Genomic DNA, 13,169 nt, shown 5'->3' on the forward strand with positions numbered 1-13,169 from the left:
TGCGGTGCCCAGCTCTCTGGGGGTGACGGGCATTGTCTACTGTTCCTGCAGCCTCTAGGACCTCCCACTTCTGAAATTATGTGCCCGTGCTGACCTACTGGGTATCAACCAGAATTGGTGGTGGTTGTTAGCACGAGCCTTCCAGCTGCAAGGAAAAGGGATTGTGAGAGATTTGACATTTAAAAAAACAGCTGGAATGAGTGAGATATTGACTGACACATTAACTAAATGTCACCACTTGTGTTTCTTTTCAATGCTCAGTGCTTAAGTTATTCTAAATTAATTACATAGCCACTAGATTTATTCCTTATATTCCCCCTCCCTGCTCCCTCCCACCCTCTCCAAGCTTAAGAGCAGCACATTGGCTTATCCCCTTTGTTCTCAGGTTACTCAGTTGTGAAAGTGACAGGTCTTCAAGGAAAAAGGAGAGGGTCCAGGCCGCTGTGCTGCAATAAACTCTCAGGATGCAGATCCGAGGTGGAGCCTGACCACCGCCATCAAAGCAACTACACCCCTGTTTTACAGATGAAGGAAATGAGGCTCAGAGAGGTTACGTGATCTGCCCAGGGTAGCCTGGAGAAGCTTGAGAAGGCAGGACTTAACCCAGATCTTCTGGTTCTAGGCTCTTGAGTTTTCCAGATATACTGGGGTCAGAGAGTTCAATCCACCCTCACAAGGCAAATCTGGCAGGAAACAGGTAGCTTCTGGGATTGAAAGACTGGAGAATATAGTTCTACCCCCTGCTTCATTGCCAGGGAGAGAGGCCCTGGGAGCATAAGGGCAGCTCCAGGTTCGAGACCAGGGGTTACAGGAAGAACTTCTCTGCATAGTAAGTCACGTATATTTGGATCATCTGGGAAAGAAAGTTCCTGGTAATTGAAGGATGACAGTGTCTGAAGCTAGTCTGGCCCTTTGATTTCACAATCCATTTTAACTACAGTGTGTCATTGTCAGTAATTTCTCCAGGGAGATGAAAGACCATGATATAAAGGGCCATAGCCCTTTCCACCATGATTACAAGTCCTCTGTCATCTCAGGGACTCACGTTTCCAAAAACACTTAGAATTTCTAGCCACGAGTTTTCATTACTTATTGCTCCAGACTGAAGGGGCCTCACAAACCTGACTCAGGCACAGATTGCAAGGTGAAGCCACAGAGAAAAGAACTGCTACATGTCTCAGTATGCCTGAGGCTCCTGCCCACGTTGGCACTCTGTGTCTCTCTGGATAATTCCTGATGTGTCACCAAACTTCCCCAATCTGTGCAGAAAAAAGAGTCACCTGGGGAAAAGAGTCACATCCCTCCCCACTCCTACCCCCAGGACTAATTTACCGCGAGTTACTTGTCCTCAGCTGAGATCCCTGTAGGAGGAGACTCACCACTCTGGTTCTGAAAGGAAAGAGATACAAGAAGGCAGAGCTAGCCTGTGTGAATTCCTGAGTTTCCAGTCTTCCTCTGAACCCTCTGAATTCTGTCTGTCCTCTCCCATGGCAGCTCATCATCAGTTTCCCTTTTCATCCCGTCTAATGGCACAGGCTTTGTTCGGAGCTGCACATGGTAGAGTGATGAGCCCTTGACTGTGCTCAACACTGCTTTCCAGTAGAGCTGCTGAATTACAGCCTTCACTCTTCCTTGTATTGTCCAACATAGAACACATTTATGGGCTGACTGTCTGGGGCTGGGTGTGATGGGCAGACTCCCCAAGTCTTTAGCTGTTCCTAGAGGAGTAACTGATGTAGGGAATCAAGTTAGTATGCGTGACTGAGGGTTCACAAAGAGGTCGTTGTAGGGCTGTCTCCAGGAAGGGATGAGGCTGGGCTCTCAGAGGGTACATTTGGGGTGCGCCATGAAGGGGATATGCATAGATGGCTGGGGTAGGAAATCCTTCTCTAAGATGCCTTAAATCTCTGGTATATCTCTAGCATTGCCCTTACCATATTGTAGACTAATTTTCTATTTTTGTGTCTATCTCCTCCTCTGAACTGTGAGCTCCTTGAAGAGCTATATTTTGTTAGAAGACAGCTTGGCATCATGCTTAAGCATGTGAGCTCTGGGATTTAGATATCTGGGTTCAGCTGTGTGACCTTGGGCAAGTTTCTTAACCTCTTAGGGTTAGAGGAAGAATTAAGTGATATAATGGATGTAAAGAACTTAAAACAGTGTCTGGCATATAGGAAATGTTTTTTGTTTGTTAGTTATTATTAATTTGTGTGCCCTCAGCCCTAACATGTTACCTGATATATACTAGCTGCTCAACACATGTTTGTTGAGTGAATACCTATGTGCATGCAGAAGCAGATGAGCCTTCATTCATGGGAATGAGTCCAACTGAAGTTCTTGAGTGTTCTGGAACTGAGTGGGCAGGAAAGAGAAACTGGGCTATAGGGTTGAGTTTGGTCAGCAGGTTGGGAGTTGCGCCAGGACATTTGCAGTTGTGGGAGATGACTTCTAAAGAAACTTGGCAAGAGTTGAGTTTAGTGTAAAAGGTCTAATTAGCTGGTTTGAACTCCATGACTTGGTCCTGCACCAAGGATCACAACATGTGTTGAGAAGTAGGAACCCCAGAGGTGAGGATGAATTTGTGGACAGATTGTCAGCAAATGGCATTTGTGGGTGATTACAGTGTCCTTAAGAGTTGGATCTCTATCAATACTACCCAAAGCAATCTACAGATTCAATGTAATCCCCATCAAAGTCCCAATGATTTTTTTTTTTTTGGAAATAGATTCATCCTAAAATTCATATGGAATCTCAAGGGACCCCAAAGAGCCAAAAATAATTTTGAAAAAGGACACAGTTGGAGAATTTACACTGCCTGATTTCAAAACTTACTATAAAAGCTATAGTAATCAAAACAGTGTGATACTCACATAAAGACAGACCTATAGACCAATGAAACAGAATAGAGAGCCCAGAAATAAACCCACACATATATTGTCAAATGATTTTCAATAAGGGTGCCAAGATCATTCAATGGGGAAAAGACAGTCTTGGCAACAAATGATGTAGGAAAAAACTGGATATCCACATGATAAAAGAATGAAGTTGAACCCTTACCTCATAGCCTATACAAAATTTAACTGAAAATGGATCAAAGACTTAAGTATGAGAGGTAAAACTATAAAACTCTTAGAAGAAAACACTGGGGGAAATCATCGTGGTATTGGATTTGGCAATGATTTCTTGAGTATGACACCAAAAACACAGGAAACAAAAGAAAAAATAGAAAAATTGGATGACATCAAAATTAAAAACTTTTGTTCATCAAAGGACATGATCAACAGAGTAAAATGGCAGTCCACAAAATGGGAGACAATATTTGCAAATCATAAATCTGATAAGGGATTAATATCTAGAATACATAAAGAACTCTTAAAACAATAAAGACAACAGCAAAAATTCAAAAATAAGCAAAGGACTTGAAAAGACATTTTTCCAATGAAGATATACAGAGGGCCAATAAGCACATGAAAAGATACTCAGTGTTACTAATCATTAGGAAAATGCAAATCAAAACCACAACAAGATACCACTTCATACCTATTAGGATGCCTACCATCAAAAAATCAAATAATAACAATTATTGGTGAGGATATAAAGAAATTAGAATATTTGTACACTGCTTGTGGGAATGTAAAATGGTGCAGCTGCTATGGAAAACAGTATGACGGTTCCTCAAAGTATTAAAAATAGAATTACCATGATACAGCAATTCCACTTCTGGGTATATGCCCCCTCAAAATTGAAATCAAATCAAGGACACGAAGAGACACTCGTGTACCTATGTTCATAGCAGCATTATTCCAATAGCCAAAAGGTGAAATGTCCACTGTGGATGAATAGAAAGCAAAATATGGTACATACATACAATGGACTGTTACTCAGCCTTAAAAAGGAAGGAAATTCTGACACGTATTATAACATGGTTGAACCTTCAGGACATTATGCTAAGCGAAATAATCCAGGACGAAGAATAAACGTCATGGGAATTCCCTGGCAGTCCAGTGGTTAGGGTCCCACACTTCCACTGCAGGGGGCACAGGTTCAATCCCTGGTCAGGGAACTAAGATTGCACAAGCTGTGCAGTGCAGCCAAAAAATAAATAAAATAAAAAAGAATAAACATCACATGATTCCACTCTTATGAGGTACCTAGAGTAGTCAAATTTACAGAGAGAAAACAGAATTATGGCTGCCAGCAGCTGGAGAGAGGGAGTGGTGGGGCTGCTAAATAATGGGTGTAGAATTTCAGTTTTGCAAGATGAAGAAAGTTCTGTGGATGGATGGCATCGATAGTTGCAGAAAAATGTGAATATATTTAAAGTCACTGAGCTGTACACTTAAAGATGGTTAAAATAGTAAATTTTGGGCCTCCCTGGTGGCGCAGTGGTTGAGAGTCCGCCTGCCGATGCAGGGGATGCGGGTTCGTGCCCCGGTCTGGGAGGATCCCATATGCCGCAGAGCGGCTGGGCCCGTGAGCCATGGCCGCTGGGCCTGCGCATCCGGAGCCTGCGCATCCGGAGCCTGTGCTCCGCAACGGGAGAGGCCACAACAGTGAGAGGCCCGCATACCGCAAAAAAAAAAAAAAAAAAAAAAAAAAAGTAAATTTTATGATATGTATATTTTACTACAAAAAAAAAAAAAGGCAAGAGCATAGCTGAAGTGGAAGAAAAAGAGGTGGGTTCCTGCAAATGTGGGTGAAAATAGACTAGTGAGTCAAGTTACGTTTAAGCACTTTGGATTAACTTGTTATGAAGAAGCATTTTATGAAGCCCTTGATTGATGTTTTTGTTCATTAGCATTTTCATTGATCAGCTTCACTTGGGGACACCCCCATTATTATTCACATCACTCTGTTCTCCTTGACCTCTAAATGTTTATAGGTCCTGAAGAACATCTCTTTGAGACTCTCCTTGTATTGGCGTGGCAGCGTCAGCCTCCTGTCTTCACATCTCATTTTGGTGTGTAAGCTTTCTATAAATTAACATCTCATGCCTGACCTCTCAGCCAAGCTGCATGTTGGACTGCAGCTGCCTGCTAGACATCCCTCCAGCATCTCAAACTCAGCTGGGCCCAAACTGGACTCATCAGTTTTTTTCTTGTTCTGCTGAGTTTCTGGTTTCCATGGAAGCCACCATCATTCTTCTGGTGCCTCAAGTATAAAGCCAACAACTTTGCATCCTGTTTCCCTCTCCCTTCTTCCAGATTTGCTCAGCTGTCAGCTCTGTGGTGTTTTCCACCACAGACATGTGGTGTGATCACCACATCCTGTGCATGTGCCCTTGTTTCCCTGTGCACTGCCTATGCTAGCCCAGTCCTTGGTCCACTCTCGACTGGACCGCTGCAACTGCCTGCTGGTCTCTTCGTCTCCAGTCTCTCCCCATGGGCTTGCCACAGCTGTGAGGGGGGTGCAGCTGTGAACCAGCCAGAGGAAAGCCAGGGAGAGGCCAGTCCTGTTCCCTGAGCTAGAAGATCAGACGTGAGTATAAGGCTTACTTCAAAGAGAAGCAGAGGAGGATAGGACAAAGCATAAAGTGGCTTTTTGCCGAGTGGCTTGTTGCTGAGAAATAGCCTGAGGAGGTGAGACTGGCTAAGTGGATGAGGTGTGGCAGCTGGACTAAGTCTCAGATTCAGGCAAGTCTTGAAGTTCCAGGTGATCAGCCCTTTTGGGAGCAGAAGCCAAGCCTCCAATGGGGGGTGGGCAGCAAGGCTGTTTCCCAGTGGAGGCAGCTGGCAAGAAGTAGGTGGGGGCCAGGGTAGGGGAAAGGAGCGCTTCTCGGGCAGAAGTCCAGCATTCTGTCTGGGAAGACCAGTTCAAGCAAGGGGGCAGTGGTGTTCAGGGGGATCCTTGTCTCCCCTGGATGCAGGCGGCTTGGCAGCCCTCGGAATTCCTCAGCTCTGGGTCTTCACGCGTATGGACCCCTCAGCCTGGAATGTGCCCCCTCGTCACAACTTCCACATCCCCAAGTCCTACCCATCCTCAGAAGGTCTAGATCAGGGGCCTCTTGTTCTTTGAGCTGTCACTCCATCTGCAGAGCTGGTATTCTTTCTTGGACTTCTGTAGCCTTTTATTTCACCTCCCTTCCTGCATTTACCACTTTCTACCTTGGACTAGAGTTACTTATGTTACCAAGTTACTAGACTAAAAAGCTTTTTGTGGGCAAGATTCAAGTCTGAGGCTAGCACAGGTGTGGGGCCCAATATATAGCTGTGTGACTCAACGTACAGTCCTTGATTTCATTCAAAAATGAATAGACCACAGTCTCCCTTTATTAGTTTCTCGGAATCAGCCCTTCAGTAGCTGTCACCCTTCACGGGTCTGTGAAGTTCACTGTGGTCCTAACCAAGTCCTGATGACCAAATATTTCTACTTCTTCTTCCTCTGGGAGCTTGAACCCCTTATGTTTTGGAGGCCACATGAGTAGTTCTGGGCAATGAACTGTGAAGGACGGTGACATATGTTCCTTCTGGGCCAGAGCGCTGAGGCCAGGATGAGACCCTTCCGAGTGCTCTTTAGCCTCGGGCGTGGCAACTGGCAATGTCTGAGATGTTGGCTGCTTTGTCATCTGAGTTCCTCTGAACCAATCCAATGAGCAGAGCCCCCCCTTGCTGACCTGTGATGAACATCTAGCATGAATAAGAAATAAGCCTTTGTTGTTTTCAGTCGCTGACATCTGAATGTTGTTACTGCTGTATAACCCAGTCCAGCCGGCCAGACGCATTTACCCGGATGGCTGATCTGCTCTAGATGTGACTAGCACATCAGCAGATCCTGGTGGCTGGTGGGGGACCTGATGAGAAGTCAGAAGCAAGAGGAAGCTGCATCCTTGGGCAACAGGGTGCTTCTCTCAGCAGTTTGGCTTCCTTGGTGTCATCTCACTGTGGAGTGTCAGTCATTTAGATGCGGATGTGCAGGAAGAGATAGTACCTTCCACTCTCTACTCTGTGGGTTGCTTTCTAAATTAATTAAAAGCTGGGGGTGAGCAGAGAGGATATTCTATTAAGTTAGAATGTTTTTGTTTTTGTTTTTCTTTTTTCTTTTTTTTTTTTTTGCGGTATGCGGGCCTCTCACTGTTGTGGCCTCTCCCGTTGCGGAGCACAGGCTCTGGATGCGCAGGCCCAGCGGCCATGGCTCACGGGCCCAGCCGCTCCGCGGCATATGGGATCCTCCCAGACCGGGGCACGAACCCGTATCCCTTGCATCGGCAGGCGGACTCTTAACCACTGCGCCACCAGGGAGGCCCTGTTTTTGTTTTTCTTTTAATTTTCGAGTCTGCAACAGGATTTTCTCAAGTTGTGTTTTATGAGAATTAGCAGGATTCCTCTCCTGGTAGGCGAAAGCATTGCACTTTCCCAGTATGAGTGTGTGACCCCTTCCCTAGAGAAGCTTCAGCATCTGGAGTGGCTGCTTGTTGAGCTCAACAGCTGAGAAAATAGCAGAGCCCCAAGTCTACCAAATGCTCTGTGAGCTGCAAACCTGACAAAACACTGGTGGATTCCAGCCTTCCGGGGTACACAGGTATTCCTTGGGCAGAATAAAATATGAACAAGCCCTTCCGCTGTACCTTGATTGAAGGGAAGTGGTTATCTATGTGAAACACAGATTAAAAATAAAAGCTTTCCAGCGTCCTGTGTGTGTGCTGACTGCTAAACCTCAGGAATGTAGGATGATAAGAGAAATGGGCAAGAGGAGATTTAATTGAATAAAAACTCCAGGGGGTGACAAGGGTGGGAAGACACAAAGCAGTAATTAACAGCATACTTTTTAAAATGACGATGCAATTAATTGCATCCTGAGTGTAAGGGGAGGGGAGGGGAGAAGCATTCTTCAGCCTAGAAACACTGCTCCATAAAGGGAACTTTGCACTTTCAAAAAAACATCGATGTACAAAAGGCCCTGGTTATCATGACTTCAGCGAAGCTCACATCACCAACCCAAGAAAGAGGTTACTCGTGGCAGAGGAAGCTGACAAATGAATCAACCTTGTATTTCATTTTATTCTGCAACTTGTAATCATTTTATGCTCATCTTTGAGGGAGAGAAATCAGGGTAGACAATGAAATGGGCAGAAATTCAGGTTCCATTCATGCTTTGGGTTGAGGACTAGTCTACCCTGAGGATGCTGGAGGCGGGGGTCCAGGAGCTGAGAGCCTCCTTGGCATGGGCTCCCCAGCCTGTAGACATTTACTAAAACTGCCGTAGCGGGAGTGGTAGCAGTTGGTCAGGGTGGTGTGGAGGCTAACCATAATCTGCTCAGGAAATGATTTTTCACAGCCACTGGGAGGCTCACTCGTGTGACATGGCTGCTTGGACACAAAAGGAATGCCTAAGAGCAGTGACTCTTCTATGATTCGCGCTGATCCTATTCCCTTCTCAGTCCTCCCCATCTGCCTACAGGTTTGAAGATGACAGCTGGACATGCATTTCAAGCTCACTTCTGGAAGGAACCCCTCACACTAATTTCTGGGCTCCTTATGAGGCTGGAAAGTCAATGCCCCCTTCATGGTTACAGGACCCCCCAGCACCTGCCCAATGATTGAGATGGCCATCTTGATGGGGTCAATCTAGAGTCAAGAAACAGAATGAAGTTCATGGCCTGTTGGAAGTCTTGTCATGACGTTTGAGTTTTTTCTTCTCTCAAGAGAACATCCAGCCGCAAGACCACTTGACTGGGAAGGTCTGTCAGTCACAAGACATGTGGGGAGAAAACTTATCTTTACACCAATGACACATTAGCCCCTAGCCTAAAGCTCAGTACAGGGTGAATTCTCAGTTTATCTACATTTTTTTTTAAGAGGAAAACTTCTTTTGCCACAATATCCTGTTACCTCCTGCCGAATCTGGTCATTTTTAGGACTTAGGAGACACTACCTAAAGTTATATCAGCACAGAAACCTGATAACTTGGCTTAAAACAAGGGTTACTTTATTGAATTGCTGCTCCTAAAGCATGTGACATATGTAAAGAGTGAGACACAAGGTGTGTGAACAGTTTTTATGTTTTTGACCTGCCATGGTTGAAGGAAGCGCTTCTTCAGCAGACTTGCCACTTGCCAGTCACACACACAGCTCTGGAAATTGGCATTTCACAGCCACAGACTGAAGTGAAAACCCACCCACACATCTACCAGGGCTATACAGACTGAGACGGAACAACTCAATCTAGTTCTAGGGGGTTGGTGGGAAGGCCACTATTAACTCAACAGAAATGTACGATTACAATACAGAATAGTTCAAACATTCTTTTTTCCTAAACTGAATTTGACCTACGGTAGAGATCTAAAGAAAAAAAAAATCCTTCACTACCACTGAAACAAACACTGAAGTCCTTAATAATCTATAGAACTAAAGTTTAAGATGAACATTGTCCTAGCGTCAAGGGGGCTGAAATAGACTTAAGCTGACTTGGTTTTAATCAAGAAGGTACTGTTCATAAAAAGATTGACTACACCTATTCCTTGGATTTCAAAACTTCCCATTCAGAAAAGAACATTTTATGTAGTTTTTTCTTTGATCTCTTTAGGCATTTTAAACAGTTGCTTGATACTTCATGGAACTATAAAGCTATGTATAACGCAGAAATCATTCCAGAACATATGTGCTTCCTTTTTTTTCACAATGAACGTTATTTTTGAGAACAAAGATCTTGTTTTCAAACAAATATGGTCATTAACTGTGGTGCGCCAGAAAACACAGGGCATGTTCGTTTCAACAGAATCATTCCTAAAGAAAGTGACTCAGTTCCCATGAGGAATCAAGACATGTTCAATTCATGAGGACTGGGAGCAAGGAGCCCTGCACGACCAGCTGAAGGTTCACAGATAGCTCGGAATGCTCCTAATTTCAACATGGGGCCAGGAGTCCACATCTCGGTTCATGTCACATCAGCAAAGAGCTTCTAAGGGTCGTAAGTAGTAGCCTTTGTAAAGGCTCTTCGCCAGATTTGCACCTTCCCGAAGCCCACTTAACAAAGTAGCCATTGCCCATCCCACTTCCCTCTCCTCCGGGGTTACGGAGGTCAGTGGAGACACAAAATTTCAGAAACTCAAACCACCTCCCCCTCAAAGACGACTATGTTACATTGTATTTAATAGAACCAATGTCAGGGCTCTCCCCTCTTTTTTTTTTTTTTTCTCTTCTTTTCTTCCTGACAGCAGATCCATAAAAAGTGAAAGAACCAGAAAAACATCACCTTGGGAGACAGAAAAGACTAAGACAGATCTGACCACATGACAATTTTCTCAGCCTTGACCTACACGGGGCAGCTAAGACTCTGGAATGAGAGGCACTGCCCCTACCGCTGCTGCTGCACAACACTGTGTTTAGACGGTTGAACAAGTGCAAAAAGAACCCTGCTGAGTCTCGTTGGTGTGGCCCGGCCGCCGTGCAGCTCAGGGTGTCGGAGGTGGTCTCGGAGACGGGGACGAGCTCTCACTGTCGAAGCTGGCGGCTCGTCCCTGCCACTGCGGAGAGGAGAAAAAGATGTTTACCCGTTGCCAAGGGAATGTACATTTCAACTTTTGAAACTCATCCAGCCCATGCACTGAATTCACCTTTTCCCAGCTTTTCATAAGCTTTCATGAATTTTGCTGTTAGCCATGCAAAAACGTAAGGAGACCAGCTTTCGAGCTTCTAGTTTGGAAGGCCTGATTTTTAGAAAAGACCTGCTGCAGAGATAATGAAAGCTTTCTTTAGCGTGTGGAATGCATGCGTGCAGGTGTGTGTGTGTGTGGCAACGTGCGTGCGTGCATGTTAGTTAATGAGGTGCTATTGACTGGACCATTTCTGAATGCTTCAGCCATTTTTCACGCTGAAAATCAGATTTTGTTAGCAGCGAAAGAGGCCGTCTGCAGAGTATGCCCTTACTGCCAAGATCCTGCAATCACGAATTCTTAGCAATTTGTCTGGGAGCTGTTCGTACAGCTAAAGCCCTGATCTTGCTTCAGCGCTGGGCTCTCCTCTTCAGTCTGAGTGCTTCCCAGGGGCCTTCAGGAGGAGATGGCAGCCCCCTGCCCTTTCGGGTGCCTCCACCTTTCTTTTCCTCCCTCTCCTGTCTCACAGGCTGCCACCCCCTCAGCCCGACTCTAACCCCTCTGTGAAGATGGTAATGTAATGAGGTGTAATGGAGTGAGGAGAGGGCTGGGGGTGGATGACCCGCGCTTGGGCCATCGAACCCTTCTTTACATTGAAAAGCCAGGCAGAGCTGGAGCAATGTTTTCTGGACAAGGATCTGACCCTGTGAATATTCTAGAGCCGTCTGGTGACTGTATAACTTCAAAGCAAGTCAGTGTCCACTGCTCACTCCACCCTTTCTGTGAGCAGAGGAGACACAACACTCTCCTAGGTGCCTGCGGGACAAGGCTTCAGGAAGAGAAGTCAGGTACGTGGGTGAGATGGCCTTTCTGAACCTGAAGTGCAGCCCCTTTTGCTTCTCATGGGCTTTTGGGGTCTCCATGTGGACTGATGGGGCTGAGAAGTGGACTACACCTTTGTGTTATGTGTAGGGGTAGGATGGGGAAGGATGTGGTCCCTTCTCCACCCCCCACCTCACAACACAGCCCTTTCTAGACAGAGCAGAGCCACTTAAGGATTAGACCATCCCTTCCAGCATCTCCTGTGGGAACCCACAACGCAGAGGAGAGACCCAGACCTGCTGATCGCCTTCATGTTCCTGGCTCTTAGGAAAGCCTCTGTTACCTGTCCCCGGGCTCGGTCCTTCATGGTCCCTTAGTACCCACTGGACAGGCCAACCTGCAGATAAGTAATCAAAGGCTGGACAGGCAGGTATTGATGACCACCATAACGTGACCTGGGCCTGAGCAATCTTAGCATGCGAAACCCGAAGGCAGGCCTGGGGGATCATCCAGGCTAGCTCTTTTGTTCTTGCAGATAAGAAAACCAAGACGCAGAGGAGTCAATGCACAGCTAGTTAGGAACAGAGCCAGGATCTGAGGCCAGGTCTCCTAACTCCATCCACACTCAGTGTTCCCTCCGCTCCATCCTGTGGCCACCTTTGCACCTGGCCACATCAGGAGAAGAAGGAGACACACAATGGAATAAGAAACCTAACCTCTTTGGTGCCATACCAGGTACTTACTCCTAACTCCGGTGGCAGTCTCTCTGCTTGCAGCATCCACGTGAGTGAAATCACAACCGAAGGTTTCCCTGGTGAAATATTTTACATAAATAAATGCCTGGTTTTTGAGCCCACTGTGACTTCTGACTCAAGTGTTTCTTAACCAGAAGGTGACATAAGATGATTACTAATGCTTTCATTTAACAGATCTTCATTTTAGAACTTCTGCTTTTTCTGTTACAATCTTTAACCTCTGTGAAAGGTACATTGTAATTATTGGCTTCTCCCCTGGGTAAGCATGACTCTTAAACAACCTGATTGATAGGCCAGCTCACAGGAGGAAAAAAAGAAACGGCCACACAGAGTACATCTTTTTTCCTTTATATAATAGCTCAAAGAGAAGTCACACGGAGCATAATTGTTTATCCAGGACAAATGAAGAAGGCACACTGGCTCCCCTGCCAGCCCCTGATTTTTCCTGTGAAGAGGAAACAGAGGGAGGAAATGGGGTTCCTGGACAATGGGAAGATGAATGGTTCCTGCAGGCTTATCATGGTGGCTCTGAAATAGCAATGAATTGGTCCCCGGGACACCAATGAGGATGATTATTCAAGGGCGGCTGTGGTCCAGTGAGATCTTTTATTGTTCTGAAATGTGTGACATTCCAACAGAGATATAAAATCTCTGGCAGATGATCTGAATTTGACCCTTCATAGTAAACCGCCTTGGAGAAGATCGCTGGTCGACGTGGGCTGTGTGTGTGGTGACAGCGACAGCACGTAGCACTGGGCAGGAGTGCTGAGAGGAAAGAGGCCACAGCCTCTGCTGGGGAAGGATGCTCACTGTGGCTTAATCAATCTTTATTCATGAAAAAATCCCAGCAGGGAAAAATACCTTTTCAGTTAATTTGTTCCTTCAACCTAATTTTAAAACTCCAAACAAACAAGCCAGTATGGTGCCCTCTGTTCTCATTAATAAAAAAGAAATGAGGGCTTCCCTGGTGGCGCGGTGGCTGAAAGTCCGCCTGCCGATGCAGGGGACATGGGTTCATGCCCCAGTTCGGGAAGATCCCACATGCTGCGGAGCGGCTGGGC

The 13,169-nt window shown here is 45.8% G+C and overlaps 1 protein-coding gene across 2 annotated transcripts in view; it reads right to left on the minus strand.

Annotated features, from left to right (window-relative positions):
- Positions 1-10,390: 10,390 nt before the first annotated feature.
- SYT6 (synaptotagmin 6) overlaps positions 10,391-13,169 on the minus strand; it is a 59,972-nt gene continuing 57,193 nt past the window's right edge. For both annotated transcript variants that reach the window (XM_060086590.1, XM_060086597.1), the window contains exon 7: positions 10,391-10,462. In XM_060086590.1, the coding sequence (XP_059942573.1) occupies positions 10,391-10,462 (72 nt within the window). The remainder of the gene's footprint in view (positions 10,463-13,169) is intronic.

Source organism: Mesoplodon densirostris, chromosome 2 (assembly GCF_025265405.1).
Source record: "Mesoplodon densirostris isolate mMesDen1 chromosome 2, mMesDen1 primary haplotype, whole genome shotgun sequence".
Taxonomy (NCBI): Eukaryota; Metazoa; Chordata; class Mammalia; order Artiodactyla; family Ziphiidae; genus Mesoplodon; species Mesoplodon densirostris.